The sequence below is a fragment of the Lepidochelys olivacea genome (assembly GCF_965140295.1).
Source record: "Lepidochelys olivacea isolate rLepOli2 genome assembly, chromosome: 4".
Taxonomy (NCBI): Eukaryota; Metazoa; Chordata; order Testudines; family Cheloniidae; genus Lepidochelys; species Lepidochelys olivacea.
The window spans coordinates 15,714,773-15,738,495 of NC_140414.1; the positions used below are offsets into that span (position 1 = coordinate 15,714,773).

Here is a 23,723-nt window from a genome sequence, read left to right on the forward strand (position 1 = left end):
TAAGAGTGCTACATACTCCTTCTCATGCATTTTCACAGGAGGTATTTATGAATGTTTGGCTCTATAATCCCTACACAAACTGTTCTCCGTGACCTGCCCCCACAGCCTTCACTAACTGTTCTGGTGCACGTTTTTAGCCAGCAAACTACATTTTGTTTGTCAGATTCAAGTCCCAATTTCACAAGCCACCTGTGGTTCATCAAATCCTCTGCTAGCCAACAACAGGTTGTTCCCTGGCAAGGGATACTGACATAGGAGTGGAGCCAGTAGTTGCACTTCTCACAGTGCTTCAGCTCCCTGCCCTGCTTCTTCCCCTGTGTCTCCTAAACATAACAGTGGGTGAGTCTCTGTGGCTGAGAGTCACTGTATACAATAGACCACAGATAGTTCACCAGACTAGGACTTGCGGCTTCCAAATCAGCTGTGTAGCCTGGGGATTTATTCTTAGACTCCCACTAGACTCCACCTATGTCAGATGACAGAGTCCTTACCTCTTAAGAACTGAGTCTGCTTATCCTGCGAGTCATTCCTTAATGCTGATGTAATAACATTAATCTCCCTCCACACCACTGGTTGGTCTGGAAAATTCACAAACCTGGAAAAAAGGGTCAGGCAAATTAGAATAATCCCAAATTCAGTTTAAAAGAGAAAGCTTGCTTTGAAAGCACCTGTAAGGAGAAATGCAAAGGAATATTTTGCTTTCATGGATGATTTTGTTTTTAAAAGATTAGTAAGATCTGTCTAGTTTGCCTACAGAAACAACATAACATCAGCATAAGATTTCTGAAGATCCTTGCACTCCCATCTTATGATAAAAAATACTGTGGTATACAGCATGGAAAAAAAAGACTAGAGTGTATTTAGAGTTCTATGTTCAGTTAAGTTTACAATATACTTTCAAAAGAGAATTAAGCAAAAAGCATTTCTGTTACTTACATGTCATATAACAGTCTGCCAGCTGATGCTGTCCGCTCAGCATTCCTCTCAATAGTATACATTTCATACTGAAACACAAGAGAATGGAAGATTAGCCACACTGCATATACTCATGTACCCACTTACTTCTTCCATACTGAAACCTGTCAGAATGAGCCCATATTTGAATAGTAAATACTGAAAGTACCACACTGAGTATTCAATTCAGAAACTAAAAAGTGATGGTAAATATTTGTAACCATACAAAAATATTACTTTAACTGCTATATGTTTTAATATTGTTAAGATAAATAAGTTGATTTTATCTTCTCTAAAATAAAAATAAGCAATAGCAATACAATGAACTCCATCAATTACACAAGCAAGTTTACTCCCAGGGACACTACTCAAATTTGGTTCAAGTTTTGACAACACCTAAGGCCAATGTAAATAATGGAAAACTTCAATGGAAAAGGTTATTTTTATACAAATAAAAATCCTGCTGCAAAGCCTGAAACCCAAACACTGTGCTAGTGCAGGAGACACAAACATTTGTCTAAACCAACTACAAACGAAGTAATGAAACTGACTGGTCTATTTTCATGGTCTTTGCTGGGTGAAATGCCAAAAGCAATTAAACTTTTACAAGTTTTCATTTTTAATTGTAGGAAGGTTTAAAAAGCAAACCAGAACCATGATCTTTAACATGACAATGCCTGTGCAACTTTCAGCATAACACCCATCTTCACTCAATGGATTCTGACACCCCTACCCTCTTTGGAGTTTTCCAACAGTTCTCTCTAGTCTTCTGCTGAAGGAATCTGATCAATTTCTTGCATATCCAAGTACACACTCTCTCCTCCTTCAAATCCCTCTCTGAATCCCGCTTCTATGAACATTTTCTAGGCTGAACTCCTCCCTGAGTCCATGCATTCTTGCTTCTTCACCCTTGTCCTGTATATCATATTTGTCTGAGTTAAACTGTGAGTTCATGGTGAAGGCAGGTTCCAGTCTTTAAATTTTCTGTAAACCACCATATACATTTATGCAGCTAGGCAACTTTAGTACAAAATAAAAGATTATTCAAAACTGAAAAGTGAAAGGGCCAGATGTTCCACTAGTGTAAATCAACATAGTTCCTTTGACTTTAATGGAGCTATGCCAATTTACATCAGCTGAGAAGTGGGCACAAACTCTGAAGTCAAGAAATGCCAAAGTTAAAGTTAACTCTGTACCTTTGAATGTATTTGCATTACAATACAGCATTTTTACTATATGATCACATGCTGTTTTATCCACAGGACCATTTGCTGGGGCCCTGAAGAGGACTGTTCCTTCCTTCTTGCTAGATTTCATAAAAATGCAATAGTTATTTTTTTAAATATTATTTCTCCTCGGAAACAGTTGCTGTAATTGTCACAGGAATGTTATTTGTTCATGAATGAGAGAGCTTATGGGGCCACACAACTGGGAATAGAAGGAAAGGTGGTAAATGACACTCTCTTTTGTGTGTCACAATATGAAAGTTTGAAAAGCACTACCATAACACATGGACACAATGGCAGTTTCTTCAAGTGACATTAACTTTGGCATTTCCTAACTTATCGATGCTTCACTTTACAGCCTTTGCCCTCCTGCAAACACGTATGAGCACACTTAGCTTTCAGCACTAGTAGTGCTATTGAAGTCAAGCTTCTGTTGCTCAGGGAGGTGATATTCCTACACAGATGGAAAAAATCCTTCTGTCGGTGTAGGCTGCATCTATACAATAGGGTTATACCAGCATAGCTACAGTGCCATACCTATGCCCCAAGCAGCTGACAGCGAGAGCCCTCCTCTCAGCCCCATTTTTTGACAATCATCCTGCAATTCAAGTAGACTCTTAGTAATAATTGTGTTTTGTTACAGTCTGGAAGTGTTAATCTTTTGTATGCCAAAATTCTTACACTGGAATGCTGTAAAGTACAATTTTATACAGCTGTGCCTGGGAACAGAAAGAAGCACTGCCAGCAAACAACAGAGGCTATGACTCTCGCATCATTAACCACTTATTGTTCCTATAGTCCATTTGTGTTTTTACTTTAATTTGTTTCACCAGGTTGGAATTTTGTTGTGCTGAAAGGTGAACAGAAAGGAAAGCATTTGAGCTGAGTGGGACTGAAAAAACTTTTGTCTCCATTGCTTTCCCCGTACTCTGTGTGCTCTGGACTACCACTTCTCTAGTACAGATTTTTATTTTTCAGGCTAGCTCTAGCTCCTGCACAGGTCATGTCTATAAGACAATACCAAAGAAAGCTCAAATGAATCAAATGAAGATGCGAAGACAATGCATGCAAATTAAAGCACATCAAACCCTGCGTGGAAGCGATCTCAGAAGGAAAGGGTTCCCATGAATGGCAACTTTACTGCCCTGCAAGAGCAATCCCCAGGGCATTTAACATGCTGAATTCACACCTTTAGCCAATTCACCTGAGCACCCCTGCATTGGGTGGCCCTCATGTCACTCCACGAGGACTGCATCAGCTCAGTGTGAGGCCTCAGCACACGGTGCAAGGGCCACAGGTACATCCCTGCAGCATAGGACCTCAACCACGCTCCAAGTGGTTTGCAGGCTGGGATGCAGCCAGGTCCCTAAGGTCCCTGCCATGGCTGTGGGCATGGTATGACCATGGGCATGGTAGGACCACCCCCATGTGGGAGGCCTGGGCCATGTGCTGCCACCATGCTCCTCCCCAGGGTTCAGAGGAGGCCGGGGTCAGTGCTACCCTTCAGCTCAGGGCAGAGAGAGGGTCCTGCTGCCAGGGCTGGCTCCGTGTGGCAAGACCAGCCAAGTGCCTAAGATGCTGACTTGGGAATATGAGGACCAACCACATCCACACTCCCCTGAGGCTGCTGCAAGGCACTGTGCGAGGTGTAGGCCGCACACAGGGCTGAGGGCTGTCGCAAGGCACTGTGGGGAGGGGGTGCGAGGCACGCCCAGGGCGGGGGGGGGAGCTGCCGCAAGGCACTCTGGGGAGGGGGTGCGAGGCGCGCACAGAGCTGGGGGGGTGCTGCCGCAAGGCACTGTGGAGAGGGGGTGCGAGGCGCGCACAAGGCGTGGGGGGGGCTGCCGCAAGGCACTCTGGGGAGGGGGTGCGAGGCGCGCACAGGGCGTGGGGGGGGCTGCCGCAAGGCACTCTGGGGAGGGGGTGCGAGGCGCGCACAGGGCGGGCGGGGGGGGCTGCCGCAAGGCACTCTGGGGAGGGGGTGCGAGGCGCGCACAGGGCGGGGGGGGGCTGCCGCAAGGCACTCTGGGGAGGGGGTGCGAGGCGCGCACAGGGCGGGCGGGGGGGGCTGCCGCAAGGCACTCTGGGGAGGGGGTGCGAGGCGCGCACAGGGCGGGCGGGGGGGGCTGCCGCAAGGCACTCTGGGGAGGGGGTGCGAGGCGCGCACAGGGCGGGCGGGGGGGGCTGCCGCAAGGCACTCTGGGGAGGGGGTGCGAGGCGCGCACAGGGCGGGCGGGGGGGGCTGCCGCAAGGCACTCTGGGGAGGGGGTGCGAGGCGCGCACAGGGCGGGCGGGGGGGGCTGCCGCAAGGCACTCTGGGGAGGGGGTGCGAGGCGCGCACAGGGCGGGCGGGGGGGGCTGCCGCAAGGCACTCTGGGGAGGGGGTGCGAGGCGCGCACAGGGCGGGCGGGGGGGGCTGCCGCAAGGCACTCTGGGGAGGGGGTGCGAGGCGCGCACAGGGCGGGCGGGGGGGGCTGCCGCAAGGCACTCTGGGGAGGGGGTGCGAGGCGCGCACAGGGCGGGCGGGGGGGGCTGCCGCAAGGCACTCTGGGGAGGGGGTGCGAGGCGCGCACAGGGCGGGCGGGGGGGGCTGCCGCAAGGCACTCTGGGGAGGGGGTGCGAGGCGCGCACAGGGCGGGCGGGGGGGGCTGCCGCAAGGCACTCTGGGGAGGGGGTGCGAGGCGCGCACAGGGCGGGCGGGGGGGGCTGCCGCAAGGCACTCTGGGGAGGGGGTGCGAGGCGCGCACAGGGCGGGCGGGGGGGCTGCCGCAAGGCACTCTGGGGAGGGGGTGCGAGGCGCGCACAGGGCGGGGGGGGCTGCCGCAAGGCACTCTGGGGAGGGGGTGCGAGGCGCGCACAGGGCGGGGGGGGGCTGCCGCAAGGCACTCTGGGGAGGGGGTGCGAGGCGCGCACAGGGCGGGGGGGGGCTGCCGCAAGGCACTCTGGGGAGGGGGTGCGAGGCGCGCACAGGGCGGGGGGGGGCTGCCGCAAGGCACTCTGGGGAGGGGGTGCGAGGCGCGCACAGGGCGGGGGGGGCTGCCGCAAGGCACTCTGGGGAGGGGGTGCGAGGCGCGCACAGGGCGGGGGGGGCTGCCGCAAGGCACTCTGGGGAGGGGGTGCGAGGCGCGCACAGGGCGGGGGGGGCTGCCGCAAGGCACTCTGGGGAGGGGGTGCGAGGCGCGCACAGGGCGGGGGGGGGCTGCCGCAAGGCACTCTGGGGAGGGGGTGCGAGGCGCGCACAGGGCGGGGGGGGGCTGCCGCAAGGCACTCTGGGGAGGGGGTGCGAGGCGCGCACAGGGCGGGGGGGGGGCTGCCGCAAGGCACTCTGGGGAGGGGGTGCGAGGCGCGCACAGGGCGGGGGGGGGCTGCCGCAAGGCACTCTGGGGAGGGGGTGCGAGGCGCGCACAGGGCGGGGGGGGGCTGCCGCAAGGCACTCTGGGGAGGGGGTGCGAGGCGCGCACAGGGCGGGGGGGGGCTGCCGCAAGGCACTCTGGGGAGGGGGTGCGAGGCGCGCACAGGGCGGGGGGGGGCTGCCGCAAGGCACTCTGGGGAGGGGGTGCGAGGCGCGCACAGGGCGGGGGGGGGCTGCCGCAAGGCACTCTGGGGAGGGGGTGCGAGGCGCGCACAGGGCGGGGGGGGCTGCCGCAAGGCACTCTGGGGAGGGGGTGCGAGGCGCGGGCCGCGCACACAGCGGGGAGCGGCAGGGGTGGGCTGCCGCCCTGACCTGGATGTTGAAGTCGGCCGGGTAGAGGCTCCGCGCCGTGATGAGCCAGGCCTTGGCCGCCCACAGGTCCCCCTGCACCAGGTCCCGGGCCCGCTTCACCAGGAACTCGCAATCCCCCTGCGCCGACATCCTCCGCAGCGACTGGCTTCTTCCCCGTCCCAGGGCGCCTGCGCGGCGTAGGGGTGCTTACGCGTCACAGCCCACGTGCCGCCCCGAAAGCGGAAGGCAGCGGCCAGTGAGGGCACAACGGCCATGCTGCTGCGCGCGTGGCTCTGCGGGAAGCCGCATCCGCCATGTTAGCGGCGGGCAGCAAGTGCACTTCCGGTGTCAGCGGGACGCCGGCTCCTGGCGAGAGCGGCCTTGTGCGGGGCCGGGGCCGCCGCCGCCGCAGCGCTGGGGGCGGAGTCAGCTGCCCCTCCCCTCCTCGGCACCTGCGGCCCCGCGCGCGAGTCACACACAGATAACCCGCCCCGCGTGTCGGGCAGCCCGGCGTGCTGGGCCCAGCCGGTTACAGGCTGCGCTCCGAGAGCAGCGCCCCGTCGCCAGGGTGACAGCCCCTCCCACCCCGTCACCAGCGTGACAGCATTTCCCCCATCGCCATGGCGATAAAGCCCCCACCTTGTCACCAGGGTGACAGCATTTCCCCCATCGCCATGGCGATAAAGCCCCCCTGCTCCGTCACCAGCGTGACAGCATTTCCCCTTCGCCATGGTGATAAAGCCCCCACCTTGTCACCAGGGTGACAGCATTTCCCCCATCGCCATGGTGATAAAGCCCCCACCCCGTCACCAGCGTGACAGCATTTCCCCATCGCCATGGCGATAAAGCCCCCACCCCGTCACCAGCGTGACAGCATTTCCCCCATCGCCATGGCGATAAAGCCCCCCTGCTCCGTCACCAGCGTGACAGCATTTCCCCTTCGCCATGGCGATAAAGCCCCCACCCTGTCACCAGAGTGACAGCATTTCCCCCATCGCCATGGCGATAAAGCCCCCCTGCTCCGTCACCAGCGTGACAGCATTTCCCCATCGCCATGGCGATAAAGCCCCCCACCCAGTCACCAGGGTGACAGCATTTCCCCATCACCATGGCGATAAAGCCCCCCTGCTCCGTCACCAGCGTGACAGCATTTCCCCATCGCCATGGCGATAAAGCCCCCCACCCAGTCACCAGGGTGACAGCATTTCCCCATCACCATGGCGATAAAGCCCCCCACCCCATCACCAGGCTAACAGCATTTTCCCCATCGGCATGCTGATGGTACCTTTTCCTCCCCTCACCATCACCAGAGTGACAACATTTCCCCCAACACCGTGATAAAACATGATTCCTCCTCTCCCAGCCCCCTCCATTGGCCTGTCTTCTGCAGAAGATCACACTCTAGATGGTCATAATAGGCCCTTTTGGTCTTAGAATGTATGAATTTGGGTAACAGCGCAGCAGCCCCTTCCACACACACCCGTTCCATGGTGCTGGCATGGCCCCTTCTACTCCCCTGCTGCCCATTTCAAATCCCCCTCATGGCCATGATGGTGGCCTGGTAGTGGTTCCATAACCCTCATGGTTCCCTGTGCTCACCCATCTAACTTGTTGATAAGGAGTGACATCGCAGTGTACAGGAATCATGTTCCTTTGTCATCTGGCATCTTTCATGTGCCCAACCAGGGTAAGACTCTGCCTGCGGTCCTGTCCTTGCTCTTCTTGTGGCCCTGAGGGCTGTGGGTTGTATACCCATCATTTTCCACTATGACACAGTGGCCTCTGTATAGACTCCCATTATAGGCACAGGTTTAATCTTTCATCCCAGTACAGTTTTACACTTGTAGTCACCTGGGTTTTTCTAGTATCGAGCCCTTTAGAATTGCTCTGAAGATGCTATAAGGTTTCGTTATTTTGTATTTGAGGTTGTCACATTTTCTTTATAGAAATGGATAGTACTTAAATTGTTTTTGCTTCAGACTTTTCTTCCTGCCATAACTTGGTTTCACTATTTACAGGGGCTTTGGAAGCATGTTCTTTGTAAGAAAATCTTCTTTGAACTTATTGTAAGTTTGCTGTTTTGTCACCTGTGTATCCCTGTGCCTATCCATTTGTCAGAGCTGTTTAAAGGTGGACAAATATTGCCCCATAGAGCTAAGTCAAAAGCCATTCACAAGCACTGGGCCACAAGGATAATCATCCAAGAAGTTTTAGAGTAACAGCCGTGTTAGTCTGTATTCGCAAAAAGAAAAGGAGTACTTTTGTGGCACCTTAGAGAGTAACCAATTTATTTGAGCATAAGCTTTCGTGAGCTACAGCTCACTTCATCCGATGCATACTGTGGAAAGTGTAGAAGATCTTTTTATACACACAAACCATGAAAAAATACCTCCCCCACCCCACTCTCCTGCTGGTAATAGCTTATCTAAAGTGATCACTCTCTCTACAATGTGTATGATAGTCAAGTTGGGCTATTTCCAGCACAAATCCAGGTTTTCTCACCCCCCCCCCCCCAAACCCACTCTCCTGCTGGTGATAGCTTATCTAAAGTGACCACTCTCCTTACAATGTGTATGATAACCAAGGTGGGCCATTTCCAGCACAAATCCAGGGTTTAACAAGAATGTCTGGGGGGGGGGTAGGAAAAAACAAGGGAAAATAAGTTACCTTGCACAATGACTTAGCCACTCCCAGTCCCTATTCAAGTCTCTATTCAATAGGGACTGGGAGTGGCTAAGTCATTATGCAAGGTAACCTATTTTCCCTTGTTTTTTCCTCCCCCCTGACGTTCTTGTTAAACCCTGGATTTGTGCTGGAAATGGCCCACCTTGGTTATCATACACATTGTAAGGAGAGGTTTCAGAGTAACAGCCGTGTTAGTCTGTATTCGCAAAAAGAAAAGGAGTACTTGTGGCACCTTAGAGACTAACCAATTTATTAGAGCATAAGCTTTCGTGAGCTACAGCTCACTTCCTCAGATGCATATCGTGGAAACTGCAGCAGGCTTTATATATACACAGAGAATATGAAACAATACCTCCTCCCACCCCACTGTCCTGCTGGTAATAGCTTATCTAAAGTGATCATCAGGTGGGCCATTTCCAGCACAAATCCAGGTTTTCTCACCCTCCACCCCCCCCCCACAAATTCACTCTCCTGCTGGTGATAGCCCATCCAAAGTGACAACTCTTTACACAATGTGCATGACAATCAAGTTGGGCTATTTCCTGCACAAATCCAGGTTTTCTCACATCCCCCCCACCCCCATACACACACAAACTCACTCTCCTGCTGGTAATAGCTCATCCAAACTGACCACTCTTCAAGTTTAAATCCAAGTTAAACCAGAACATCTGGGGGGGGGGGGGTAGGGAAAAACAAGAGGAAACAGGCTACCTTGCATAATGACTTAGCCACTCCCAGTCTCTATTTAAGCCTAAATTAATAGTATCCAATTTGCAAATGAATTCCAATTCAGCAGTTTCTCGCTGGAGTCTGGATTTGAAGTTTTTTTGTTTTAAGATAGCGACCTTCATGTCTGTGATTGCGTGACCAGAGAGATTGAAGTGTTCTCCGACTGGTTTATGAATGTTATAATTCTTGACATCTGATTTGTGTCTATTTATTCTTTTACGTAGAGACTGTCCAGTTTGACCAATGTACATGGCAGAGGGGCATTGCTGGCACATGATGGCATATATCACATTGGTGGATGTGCAGGTGAACGAGCCTCTGATAGTGTGGCTGATGTTATTAGGCCCTGTGATGGTGTCCCCTGAATAGATATGTGGGCACAATTGGCAACGGGCTTTGTTGCAAGGATAAGTTCCTGGGTTAGTGGTTCTGTTGTGTGGTATGTGGTTGTTGGTGAGTATTTGCTTCAGGTTGCGGGGCTGTCTGTAGGCAAGGACTGGCCTGTCTCCCAAGATTTGTGAGAGTGTTGGGTCATCCTTTAGGATAGGTTGTAGATCCTTAATAATGCGTTGGAGGGGTTTTAGTTGGGGGCTGAAGGTGACGGCTAGTGGCGTTCTGTTATTTTCTTTGTTAGGCCTGTCCTGTAGTAGGTAACTTCTGGGAACTCTTCTGGCTCTATCAATCTGTTTCTTTACTTCTGCAGGTGGGTATTGTAGTTGTAAGAACACTTGATAGAGATCTTGTAGGTGTTTGTCTCTGTCTGAGGGGTTGGAGCAAATGTGGTTGTAAGGAGAGTGGTCACTTTAGATAAGCTATCACCAGCAGGAGAGTGGGTTTGTGTGTGTGTGGGGGGGGGGGGAGTGAGAAAACCTGGATTTGTGCTGGAAATGGCCCAACTTGATTATCATACACATTGTAGGGAGAGTGATCACTTTAGATAAGCTATTACCAGCAGGAGAGTGGGGTGGGGGGAGGTATTTTTTCATGCTTTGTGTGTATAAAAAGATCTTCTACACTTTCCACAGTATGCATCCGATAAAGTGAGCTGTAGCTCACAAAAGCTTATGCTCAAATAAATTGGTTAGTCTCTAAGGTGCCACAAGTACTCCTTTTCTTCATCCAAGAAGTGTTGGCCTTACTCTTGACCCTGCTTTGTTAGCAGTGATAATTTATGCCAGCTCATGTATTGTAGATATACAGAATAACGGAGCATCATGGGCACACTAAACAAATCCTGCCAAAGTGTTTAAAAGGCCCAGTGGGGCATGTAGGAGAATGGCAGCATAGTGTGTACCTGAACCCAATTTTGCTTTTCGCCAACATAGTGCTGCAAGGCTGACAGAATCAAAGGATTTTTGGCAGCAGCTAATTACAAAGCCCATTTGTCATACAGCACCTCTGTCTAGTTGGCTGCAGCAGCACATCAGCTGTGCAATGTAAGAACTCTGCTGTCTTTCCTGCACAAATTATAACATCACAATAGAATATACCCACAATAACTGAACCAGGGCCAAGAGTAAGCAGATGCAGCAGTGACAAGGCTGGAGAGTGTATCTGTCAGGGAGGATGCTAGTGCTTATTACTTAGTTCTGCCATGAATGCAGGGGACTGGACTAGATGACCTCTTGAGTTCCCTTCCAGTCCTTCGATTCTATGTGGCATCAGCTTCATCAGAACACAAAGATGGCACAACTATCACTATTCACATGGCAACAATATCTCCGGATTATCTCACCTGCCACCCTTACAGCCACAGACAATAGATGTCTGTGGATGGATAAGTAGATTGCACGTATTTTACAACAGCCACTTCACTGCTAGTTGTTATGCATGTGCTCTGAGATCACTTGCCACAGAGCAAAAATACTCTGCCAAGGAAAGTCGCAATGGGCATCACAGCTAGTGTGGAGGCACACATGCTCTGCACAGATGGCCCTGTGTCAGTGGTGGAGTCCTAAGATACATGTGGATCTCAGTGATTGTGAAATCTGTGGGCTGGACTCGGTACTTCGCCCAGGGGGCCAAACTCCACATCTTCTATCTACTCAAGAAACTGCAAGGGGAACCTTGTATAATTTTACTCCTCCTGTTCCCCTTCCATGTGTTTTCCTGTTATATGGCAAGATGTGGGCCAATAGTTATATAGAGAGTCTATAAAGATAACAACTTTATTCATAAAGCAGCAGCAGACAGGAAAAGCTCAATTACTCCAGGGAAAGACCCAGAAGTGTCTGAAATCTTGGACTGTTGCCACTTTCTGAATAAATCCTTAATAAAATACCAAGAGAGATTTTGTATGCAGTGTAGTTGTAGCCATGTTGGTTCCAGGATATTAGACAAGATGGGTGAGATAATATCTTTTATTGGACCAACTTCTGTTGATGAAAGAGACAAGCTTTCGAGCCACACAGAGGACAAAAAGGTGTTCGTGGGTTGCAGATTGTTGTAATGAACACTAAATCCAGTGTTTCTGTTCAGTCCATGATTTTTAGTGTCTAGCAGAGTAATGAATGTACTGACCTACAGGGGCAACATTCCCCCCCCTCAAACACACACCTGGTTGTCACCTACCAACCCACACTGAAAGAAAGGGATTATCTGCCCAGAGGAAGATCTCTCTGCAAAGGGGCAGGAAGGGAAGAGTTGTGTGGGGGAGGTTGGAGGAATGTTGTGCTGGGGAGGGGATATAATTGCAAGATGAGGGGTGTTTTCTGTAAATTATTTGATTATTTAATTTGCCTGTTACCATATAATATTCCGATAACTGTTAACTTGATCCCCCTTGTATTTGCATGGATTGCTTGTGAAAGGTGTAGGTCTGATAGCCCTGGACTGGTGAAAGAAGTCCTGTACTGATCTACAGGGGCAACATTCCCCCACACACTGCCCTGACAGCATGTCTCATGTGATTTGGGGATGGGGGAGGGGAGTCTACCTGTAGGGGTAACAGGGCTAGTGCAGTCTCCGTGGCCTATATAGGTCTTGGCCTCTCTTGTGAGTCTGCAATTAGCAGAAGATGGGAACGGGAACTGGAACTGACCCACCAAATATCCATCAGATGGAAACAGCATTCAGCCCCTAGCCAGCAGGGCTGTATTAAAACTGGTGATCTGCAGAAGAAAGCTTGTGTAGCTCATTAGCAATTCAGATGCATCAAGTCTCTCAATAGTAGTAACCTAAAAGGGGGCCCCACAGGTCTATATTGCATTAAAAAAAGAAAAAAACAAGCCCACAATCAAACTACATTACAGAACATTACAGAACATTGCAAGATCAAGCACTCACAAATTGGGCAATGCCAGCATTAAAGCTGCCTGTGGAACCTTAGTTCTTCCCCCATGTGCATAAGCATTATGATAGAGTCTTTAATTATATGCCTGTGTTTGCTAGGTGATAGTAAAATGTTAGGAATTAAGATCCCAGAGATCTAGTCCTGGCTCAGGGAGCAGAGCATGATCTGAACAGAAGTTTCAGACAGCATAGCCCAGCATGTTGATTTGACACATTGCGGATCAAAGTGGTGAATCCTTTCATGAAGCAAAAATTCCTGAAATCCAGAGCACTAAAAACCCCAGGCTGTAGTAGCTAGAACTGGTCCTGTGCTTGCCACAGTACTCCATATTTTAGGCTGTGTGCCCAAAATATTTGTATTCAGTGCTCTGGGTTTCTTTGCCTGGAATTTAAGTGGGTGGCAGTGAATGAATTTATCACCAACTTACTTAAGTGTTACAAGGCTAATTAAAACTGCAGGACGTTTACAAGAATAATTGCATGCTCAAAACTGAAACCTTGCTGTTTTGTTAAGGAATAGTACCTTGTGTTGACCTTTGTGAGATCATGGTCCAAAATAGGTTGTCAGGACAAAGGACATTGCCTCTAAAATTGGGATTGTCCAGCTGAATGAGGGGACTAGTGACAACCTTTGCAGAGTTTCAGTGCAGCCTTGGCTGCACAGCCTGTTCTGGGAGCTGCTCCACTAGTTGGGGGTGCAGAGACAAGCTACAGAGGTGTTGCGCTCACTGTCTCTTTCCTCGCTTCTCCTTGTTTTCTCCTGTCTTAGGAGTGGGGACCCAGGCAGTTCTGACACCATGTCTGTGTGGAAGGCACAAGCAAGGAGGAGTGCAGAAGGGCACCTGTGGTTACACCAGAGGAAAGTACCTTTATTCATGATAACACAGAAGAAGTGACTCAAGCAGTCAGCACTACTTTCAGGTGAATCTCCAGTTAACTCCTCCATTTCCTTACTGCACAGGGATTGGGGAATCCATTCAGTGACCAGTTGGTCCTGCCTCCAGAGCATGTGGATTCCCTGAGCTCCATCTATGACACTGGTCCAAAATAAGTTCAGTTAGACAAGGGACATTTCTTTGAAACTGGAATTGTCTGGCTGAATTAGGGGACTAGTGACAACCACACTGGACCTCCGTGCTATCTCCCAGCACTCTTCCCTGCCAGCTCAGCTCAGCTCAGCTTTACTGCAGGCATGCTGCCAATCAGGGCCTCACCTGGTTGAAGCTATCCCAGATCCCTCTTTATATGGCAGGGTTCTTCAGTGTAGAAAGGGTCAACAGAAAAGGCAATGTGGTTTGGGACTGTATTACCTTTTCCAGGTGTGTGGAGCTGGCAGTGTCTCCCTCTATTTCTTCCCTAGGCCCACATGTTCCCTCTTTCTGCACAGATCCTGGACCCCATGGAGACTCAAAAGGGTTCCATGTGGGTCCAGTGGTCTGGGTGCATGGAGCTGGTTGCAAGATAGGGTGTTAATATGGAGAAGATCACCCTCCTAAAGACAGTAACCTGCTTGGACTATTTTTCTCCTGGAAGCTTGAAGCTTCTAAAATATATCTTAACAAAGCCCGTAGATAGCACCTATCAGCGTGTAACAATGTACCTGAACAGCCCCCTGTGAGGACTGAACCCTGGACCTGTGGATCTAAAAATATGAACCATTTCTGACTGAAGTAAAGGATCAGACTAGTTATCTAAGGGTAAATCTAGCCTGCAATTAGATACCTTTGGCTGGCCCATTCCAGCTGACTCAGGCTTATGGGGCTCAGGCTAAGAGGCTGTTTAACATCTACACTGCAATTAAACAGCCCCTTAGCCCGAGCCCTGGGAGCCCCATGGGCCACCTGCATGTTTTTAATTGCAGGGTAGACATACCATAAAGGTACATCTAAGGGTATGTCAACACTGGAATAAAAGACCCACAGCACAGTTGCAGCTGGCCTGGGTCAGCTGACTCAGGCTTGTGGGGCTCAGGCTGCAGGGCTAAAACTTGCTGTGTAGGTGTTCAGGTGGGACCCCAGGCTTTAGGACCATCCTTTGTGACAGTCTATATCCCTGTGTTCCTCACCCTTTTTCAAAACTGTAATGAATTTTATACAAAGTATGCTTTGTGAGGTATCATTTGAAAACTCATAATTTGGTTGCTGACCATTATTCCCCAGGTAAAATACGTGTGGCAACATTGTATGTAAAGCAGGGGTGGCCAACCTGTGGCTCCGGAGCCACATGGTGCCTATACAAGGAGCCTGTATATTAACCTCTGAAGAGCCATGACTCCAGGGCTGGAGCTACAGGGGCCAACTTTCCAATGTGCTGGGAATGCTCACTGCTCAACCCCTGGCTCTGCCACAGGCCCTGTCCCCACTACACTTCTTCCCACCCCCTCCCCTGAGCCTTCAGTTCCCTCACTCCTCCCACTCCCAGCCTCCCAGTTGATCGGGAGGTGGGGGAGGGAGCGGAAGGCACTGATCGAGGAGGCTGCTGGTGGGTGAGAGGCTGCTGGGAGCTGATGGGGGGCTGCTGAGGTATTACTGTGGCTCTTTGGCAATGTACACTGGTAAATTCTGCCTCCTTCTCAAGCTCAGGTTGGCCACCCATGATGTAAAGTTATAAAATTCTACTGTATAACATTACTGAGACACGTTCCAAGTTTAGAAAAGCAGGCACAAAGCAATTCCTCAAAATAAAAGACAAACTGATGCCTCAGCAAGGTGTCAACAAAATCAAATGGATTATTACCTGGTTAAGCAGCCACTCTTCGGCAGGAAAGAGGGTGTGATGTTATTTTCAAAGAAAAAGCTATAAGAAAGAAGAACAATGGCCCCAAAATACTCCTCCCTTTCTCTCTTCTTACAGCATCAGCAACACCTGAAGGACACTGAAATTAACACTGAACAGGGGGAGGGGTATTGACTGAAAGGATTCCAGCCAGTAAAACTGCTAGAGTATGTGGTAAGAGAAACCTATGCTTTGAATTCATTTGGCTTGTTAAGTTAAATATTAATTGTTTTTTATTTATTTTCTTGTGACCAGTGCTGACTTTTATGCCTCATTACTTGTAATCACTTCAAATCCATCTTTCTGTAGTTGATAAACTTGTTTTATCTAAACCAGTGTGTGTTTGGATTGAAGTGTTTGGGAAACTTCATTTGGGATTATAACATCTGTGCATATCGCTTTCTATTATGAAATGATGGACTTTATATGAGCTTGTATTGTCAGCGAGGGTGCTGGGCAGAACAAAATGCACATTTCTAAGGGAAAGTTTGGGACAGGGAGTTTGCTGGTGTTACTCATAGTGTAGTTCATGGGTGGCTGGCCATAGCACTCATACAGTATAGCTAGGAGTAACTTACATGCTGGAGGCCGTGTGAGAGCAGAGCAGGAGTAGTTACTCGCTAGGGTTACTACGCAGGCTACCCACTGCCTTGCCACCCAGCCTCTGCAGCCCAGGTCACACATTGTGGGTTACATATACACTTAAGTAATCCACCAAACAGTAATAACAAGGACAGAGCAACCTGTATGTTACTTAATTCCCTTGTCTATTGTGTTAATACCAGTTCTCCTTTGCTTACATGCCTGATGTTCTTTATTTTTCTAGTACTTTGAGTGAATTTTGTTTGCAGTTCACTGTGGTTCCTGCACCATTTACTCATTGATTTTGCAAAATAATTTTTTTTCTAAATCTGTATTGATTTTACAGGAGCTGTCAGTTACTGCCCCTGTAGCCTTCTGCTGTTCTCAGCTTGCTGGCTTTATGCAAGCTCAGCCCGCCCCGCCCATCTGGGCTTCATCTGGCTCTCACAGAGGTGCAGCCTGTCAAGTTAATTGTGCTAACAACCTGCTCTGCCTTTTGTGAGATGGGCACTCTTGTGAAAACTGACCATTTATTCTTACTCTTTGTTTTCTGAAAACTGCTTTATAATAGGAAGTATTAGGCAGCCTTAATAGTAGGTATTCCTACTGCTCATCCTACAACCATTATCCTGTTTGTAACTCCTCTTAGCCCTGCCCAGCTATTTGACCTGGTTTCTGCTGCTCCTGCACACACTGGTGAAAGAATTGTTAATTGAATTGTGAATATTCTCTGCACAGCTACTCCTGTGCAATTCCACTAAAGGCAAGTCGTTGCACCTGGGCTACCTCCCTGCACACAATGAGTTGGCTAGGTATAACGGAGGGCAAGCAACCATCGGGTGGTCTTTGGAATCTCTAGCACCAAGTAAGAGACGCGTCGTATAAGTACAGTCCCTTCCTAAAACTATTTTCTAAGCTAAGGTGGGCAAACTTTTTGACCTGACAGTCACATCGGGGAATAGAAATTGTATGGTGGGCCATGAATGGTCGCAGAATTAGGGTTGGGGTGCCGGAGGGGGTGAGGGCTTTGGGGTGGGGCTGGGGAGTTTGGGGTGTAGGAGGGTGCTTTGGGCTGGGACTGAGGGATTTGGAAGGCAGGAGGGGGATCAGGGCTGGGACAGGGGTGTAGGTTCTGGCTGGGGGTGTGGGCTCTGGGGTGGGGCTGGGGATGAGAAGTTTGAGGTGTAGGAGGGTGCTCTGGGCTGGGATTAAGGAGTTTGGAGAGCGGGAGGGGGATCAGGGCTGGGGCAGGGGCTTGGAGTGTGGGAAGAGGTTCAGGGGTGCAGGATCTGAGTGGCACTTACCTCAAGCAGCTCCTGGAAGCAGTGGCATTTCCCTTCTCTGGCTCCTACGTGTGGAGCGGCCCCCCACCCTCGGCGCGGGGCCATGCCGTGGCTTCTGGGAGCCGCGTGGTGTGGCCCCCAACCCGTCACTCCAGCTGCAGCGCTAGAGCGGGGCAAGCCCCAGACCCCACTCCCCAGCAGGAGCGCGTGGGCTGGCTTAAAACGGCCGCAGCCCACGGACCATAGTTTGCCCACCCCTGTTTTAAGTGTACATTAAATAACTTAAAGGGTGGGTGATGCAGTCAATAGGATTCTCTCTACAAGTTCTGATAATTCAGTGACAAGATTGCCAGTTCGAATATGTATAGATGTTTTCCCTGCTTCCTATACATAAGTAAATACCGCTTGTGTGTGAAACTGTCCTCATGCTATGTCGTAAAGCCAGCTGAATGGCTTGATACAGAAACTGTCCTTTAGCGATTGTCTCTTGAAGTAGCATAGCTCCTCTGTAAGAGCCTAAGGAGTGGGACTGTATCCAGCCAGCCCTGGGAGAGGATGCTGAGAGCATACTGAATAGCTGTCTTCAGCCAGGGCTTGCCAGTGTAACAACTCCGTTCCCTGTTCCATTTGCACACTGGGCTCTTTGACGCAACAGAAAGAGCTGCCTTTTTTTTTTTCCTTCCTCCTAAATCTGCCTGGCCAATTTAAAGCTTGTGGATTCTTTCTTCCCCCTCAGGGAAAGCTTATGAGAGGATTTTCTTTTTTTAACAGTTCATTCCATGAAACTGCTTCCCCCCCCCGTCCCCCGGCAGATTGTTTGCCGTCAGGAAACGCTGAAGCTGAACACAAAGCTTTCATTGCAGGTCAGTAGCTGAACTGTTGCTTTAGCAAGTACCGGAGTTTGCTAGAGACAAGTTAGCAAAGTTGTATCATTCCAGTCAATGCAAAGCTGCCTTCTTAGTGGAAATTTTAGTTTAGCTCTTCAGGGGTTTGCAAGATTAGTTTGTCATCTTTGTCATGGAAACAAATGGGCCAAACTGATGCATGGTGTCGCTTTATTGAGAATAGTGGTGTAACTCTAAGAGTCAGTCTGCCTCTGTGTCATTTAATTACTGTATGGTTTCATTCACTTAACATTTAGTAAGACCTACAAGGAATTTTCAGGACAGCTATCTTCTTTTCTCTTATTTTGTAAGAATTATATTTTTGAGTTGTAATTTGTTCACTCACTTCTTTTTACCAGTGTTCCTTCAAAAGCCTATTACTACTTTGAACAGGCACTCTGCAGGGAAGGCAGTTAAATACAATTGTCTTTTGTATTTCCTTTTAGACTTCTATCAAAAGACCTAAAATTAGTTGCATCAGGAAGGAAGGATGTAGGTGTATCGTTATTGCTCTTTCCAGCCTGTAATTGAGGTAAGTCACTCATTCTGCTTTCCTTGTCTCTGAAATTAGTCTTTGAAATGGACTCGTTGTTCTCCTCTGTACTGTATTTATGGGCATCCTCCTTTTATTTGCTATTTATTCACTTTTCTCCAGTCTGATTAAAAACAGATGGTTGATCAAGTCAGAATTGTAAAACTGTTTGTTTAAATCCTGTACTTCTTATTTCAATGCAACCCCAGGTAATTCTTCTTCTTCTCCTCCCCCCCACCATTATCATCATGGTAAAGAGTGTGGGTGTGTGGATATTGGGCTGGTCAATTCTCACACCAACTTTGCAAAATGGAAAAGATTTTGACTCCCATATTAAGCACTCTTCTCCTGTGCTGGCTTTCCGGGAGTGCGTGAGTTTAATTGGATTGTTTCAGAACACATTGAATGTATTTCCTACCAGGCATGCTTTTTAAAAATGAGATCCTGAAGCTAAACAGGCAACCAACAAAATAATAATTTCCATCAGGCTGTGGATTTTCATTCCCCTCAAAATCCCCTGGGATTATGAAGAAATTCATAACTTTCCAAAATATCAAGTCAATATTGATAGAGCCCAGTTCATGTGACAGATGGGGTGGTGACATTGGCTCTACACAATTGTTGAAAATAAAATTGTAGTGAATGCTACAGTTAGTCTGTGTGATTATTCTCTGGGGAACTAAAGAATTATTAACTTAGTTGATTTTATTTTTCAAATGAGTTGAGCTCTGATTAGCACTGTGGAGAGACTGATTGTCCTTCCAGAGTTAAGATTGCAGCAAGCAAGTTATTATGAGTGAGATTTTGACGCACACTCTGTAATTTCATCATTGTTAAATCAATCCATTGGGAACTGTACATGGCACATCTTAGCGAGGGAAAGTTTAGTTCAAGGTGAACACTCTGTTGTGTGGAGATGGGGCTTGGGGGTGTGTGGATCAGAACACTTTCAATTTTGAAAATCCTTCTAGCCCTTCCTTTTGGCTCCTCAGATCTCTGAAATGGTTTGCTTGATGACTTTGAAACTGGGCAGGCCTGGCTGAGGAGAGGTGCTTTTCAGTGGTTTGTGGGAGTTGAGGTGCAGTGAAGATTAGTGGGGGAATTACAAAGCTACAGAGAGTTGTTTTCAAGCACCTATAACAACATATCATTTATAATATCTCCACATGAGTAACTTAAGAAAAAGATAGTTAAGGCTCAATAGATTTTAGAACTTTCTTCAACATCAAGCCAAATCTTTGCAACCCTCTCTATCAGATACTTCTGGGTGGGGGGGAGAAACATATATATCCTCTAACTCAAAAGATTAGAAATGCACAATGCAGGATTGCAGCCAGTTCCTCACTGACAAGTAACTGCATATTCATTATCACACCAAACAATTTCCAATGTACTTTTGACTTCAGTTTTGCCTTCTTAAGCCTTGAAACTCAACAATGTAATCAACTAGTGTCAAAATATAACACACCTTTTCTGAAATGAATTTTCAACAGAATGGGTATGAATGTCCAGTGTGTTACGCCACTGGGGCTATACTAACTTTCCTATTGCGCCTGCTCTAGGGTGGGGAACATGCTTCACCCATTGAAAGGGGAACTGATGGTGGGTGCGGGGAGAGCGTGAGGATAAATGACACCAAAGTTCCAAAGCCAGTGCAGAGTTACAGGATCACTGTTGGGGAGTTGGTTGTGGATCTGAAGTTCATTCTCCCAGGGGCCAGACCCCACCTCTCCTACAGAATGCTTAGGTAGAGATTCTGCAGAGCTGATCTCTTCCGTGGGTTTCGTTGCAGGAGGGAACGGTTTTCACAAATGGTTAGGCTTATGATGCCGGCAACGTTGTTCCTATCTTGGTGACATTGATATAAACACAGCTAGCTAGTCCATAACATTTTGATCTTCCTTATATTAAAAAAAACCTTTACATGCTTCCTTCCGAGATGCTTGGATGAGAACAGCATATGCACATCTGCACTCTTGGATAAGTATCTATCTCCATCTCAATCAATTCTGTCAGAGGTTTGTGCATTCTTTTGCATCTTGCCCTTCTTCATGGCGATAGCAGTAAAATTAGCATGACTGGCCAGTAATAACTTCTTCCTGGAGTCATGAAATACTTCAGTCTTACGGCACAACTGAATTTGCTGTATGAAGGGTGGTGTGTCGAGGCTGCAACCCTCAGGGCAAAGCACCTGCTTGTGAGAAAATGGATAGCAGTGCAAAACGGTATGCTGGAGCAGCAGAAGCCGCTTTGTAGGGACACAAAAGGGGTGTATGGAACACGGGAACATAGAGGAAGGTCATAGAAGGAGGCATCAACAGGATGGTCCAGTGGATGTGGGTGACCTGGGTTCTATTCCTGGCTGTGCCATTGACCTGCTATGTGCCTCAGGTTACTCTCACATCCCTTTGTCTGTCTTGCCTATTGAGATTGCAAGCTCTCAGGGCAGGGTGCTCTCTCACTGTGTGTTTGCACAGCACCCACTGCTGTTGGGCCCCAGTCTCAGTAAACCCCTCTAGGCACTATTGTAATTATTTAATAAGGAACCCACAAAATGCTATAGAAATAGTCCCCTGGAATTCTGCAGCCAAGAGAAGCTGGAAGGCTTCTGCTGCTGGAAGGCTGGGGTGAAACACAGTATGTTTCTTTCTTTCTACATTTAAGGAAGATCCTTTCACTGTCACTGGAGCACTCCTAGGCTCAAGAGAGAAGATTTAGATGAAAATCACCCAATCCATAATTTCAAGATTCCACTCAGCAGTGATTAGTAACTGAAGACAGGCTTATTCTCCCCCTGGACAATCTGACCTCTGCCCTTAGAATTTTCTTCCTTCTCTGTCTCGCTGAAGTGTTGAAACAACAGCAGCAGCTTCTTCTTCCAGATGTTGTGTTTGAAACTCCGGGCTATCGTAGCATTCTTAATACAGTGACTGGCTGATGTGTCTGAAATGACCACATGTGCATTAGGGAAATTAATGAAGAAATTGGTACAGGCTTTGCTGGGTGTCTTTTTTTTTTTTGTTGGTTGGTTGTTTTTTAAGCTTCTTCTTCCGAAAATACTAATGTTGAGTCTCTCTAGCTTAAAAGGTGAATTGCAAGTCAAGGGCAAAATCATTTATTCAGATGCTGATCCTGCTCTCATTAGAACAGCGAATGAAAGTCGAACAAAACCAAAGCCACAACCACATGGCCTCTTCCATTTACTTAGGAGTACTGGAATAAATGCATGTTCAGCTGTGTAGAACAAGCTCCTTCCTCTCATGTTCCTATAGTCAGAGCAATACATGTCCTGTTCCTAGAAAAAGCAGGTATTGCTCTTTATTCTTGTTATCCTTGCAGACCCAGAACAGCTACAATGTGAGTGAGCTGGATTCTGTTCCATTTTGTGCATCATCAATAGACTTTGTTTACTGCAGGCCAGATTGAGATACTGTGAGGCAAAGCCGCAGCTGGACATGGGCCGCTCTCTCAGCTACAATGACTCACCCCCCTTCTGTGGCATGAGGGAGACCCTGGCGCATGTCTACCACGAGTGCACCAGGCTGCAACCCCTATTCCCGCTCCTTCAGAACCTTCTCCTTCGGCTGTGACTACACTTCTCTCCACACCTCCTGCTCTATGCACACCCTATCTGTGGCCCCGTGAAGTCACAAGACCTCCTCATCAACCTCCTACTGGTGCTAGCCAAGATGGCCATCCACTATACTAGGAGGAGATGGCTGGATGGGGGAGGTGCTCTGCAAATGCACGGCCTCTTTCCACTCCTCCCGAAAGTCATGTCTCTGGGCAGAGTCCCTCTGGACCTCATCCACTGGCTCCTTCGAGGAGCAATGGGCGCTGTCCAGGGTTCTCTGCTCAGTGTCGCCCTCTGGCTCCCTGCTTTTGACCCTATGACCTCACTCCCATCTCTGTTTTCTCATTTGTTGTCCCCTGAACTCTTTTGATGTCTGGGTCTAGTGCCTCCTCCCCTTAGGCTTGGGGGGCATTTAGATGTGGACAGGCTTGTGCCTGCCCATCCCTGGCAAATCAATAGATATTGTGACTCACCCATCCAGAAGAACCTTCTGTGACACATTACCCAGGCATGCTCCAGCAACTCAGCTGCACTAACTCATCCCTCAAGAGAGCCTGAAGTGACTCAATCCTCAGAGATGGTGCAGCAACCTATTCATAGGCAGAGTCTGAGTCAGATGACCCCAGGGCACAGGTATTTCATCTTCACCACCCTCCTGATGCCTTGTCGTGTTACAGACTCCCAAGACTTCCCTCCTGCCCTTGATCCTGCCCCAGCCTTGTTCCAGCCTTGTCTGCGCCCTATTCTGACCCTGCTCCAGCCCTGTTCCAAATCCGCTCTAACCCTGCACCTGCCTCTTGACCCCCAGATCCTTGGACTACTCCAGCCCAGTTTCAACTTCATCCTACTTCCAGTCTCTATGATCCTGATTTGGCTTGCCTTTGGACTCTGACCCATAGCCTGTCCCCAGACCCCTGTTTGAGTGCTGCCTATGGCCCGGTTCCAGCTCTGTGTCTGGCTTTGAAAATGTTCCAGCCACCAGAACTGAGTGCTTAGAACCCAGAGCCTGAAAGATACCATGGACTAAGCCTTGCTCATACTGAGTAGAACCTTAGTCCCACTGGAGTCAGTAGGACTATGCACAGAGTAAACGACTACTGAATGTGAATAAGGGTCCTAAATTCTAGTCAGTTACACTTGTGCAACCCCATTAAGGGCCCAAGCCAACTCCTGATGAAAGCAGTGAGTCTTTCCCTTGACTTATGTGGGAAGTGGATCAGGCCCTAAGGAATGAGGTTGCACAGCAGGATGAACTGGGATGCCCAGGATATCTGATGTTCTTTTTTTGGCGTATAACATGTTGTCGGGTGTGGACCACATCCACCCTGATTGAATTGGCCCTGTCCACACCGGTTCTCCACTTGTGAGGTAACTCCCTTCTCTTCATGTGTCCGTATATCTATGTCTGCCTCTGTAACTTTCACTCCATGCATCTGAAGAAGTGAGGTTTTTACCCATGAAAGTTTATGCTCAAATACATCTGTTCGTCTTTAAGGTGCCACCAG

General features: G+C 49.0%; 2 protein-coding genes and 1 long non-coding RNA gene across 7 annotated transcripts in view; 1 reads left to right on the plus strand and 2 right to left on the minus strand.

Moving 5' to 3' along the window:
* The window catches only part of INTS10 (integrator complex subunit 10), a 43,629-nt gene extending 37,460 nt beyond the window's left edge, over positions 1–6,169 (minus strand). The window contains exons 1-3 of one of the 5 annotated variants that reach the window (XM_084626801.1): positions 5,905–6,169; positions 937–1,004; positions 492–595 (exon numbers count right to left, since the gene is read on the minus strand). In XM_084626801.1, coding sequence (XP_084482927.1) covers positions 492–595; positions 937–1,004; positions 5,905–6,033 — 301 coding nt within the window. In that variant the 5' untranslated portion in view covers positions 6,034–6,169. The remainder of the gene's footprint in view (positions 1–491; positions 596–936; positions 1,005–5,904) is intronic. The other 4 variants (XM_084626803.1, XM_084626802.1, XM_084626805.1 and 1 more) reach the window with 4 other exon arrangements.
* A 7,224-nt stretch (positions 6,170–13,393) lies between these two features.
* Positions 13,394–23,723, plus strand: part of CSGALNACT1 (chondroitin sulfate N-acetylgalactosaminyltransferase 1) — a 91,077-nt gene continuing 80,747 nt past the window's right edge. Inside the window, exons 1-3 of the mRNA XM_084625614.1 lie at positions 13,394–13,509; positions 15,442–15,537; positions 18,559–18,644. The gene's annotated coding sequence lies outside the window, so the exon portion shown is untranslated. The remainder of the gene's footprint in view (positions 13,510–15,441; positions 15,538–18,558; positions 18,645–23,723) is intronic.
* On the minus strand, positions 13,490–17,365 carry LOC311519266. The gene is made up of 3 exons (XR_014711240.1): positions 17,250–17,365; positions 15,325–15,384; positions 13,490–13,625 (listed from the first exon to the last, which is right to left on the minus strand). It is a non-coding gene; the product is annotated as an uncharacterized lncRNA (long non-coding RNA).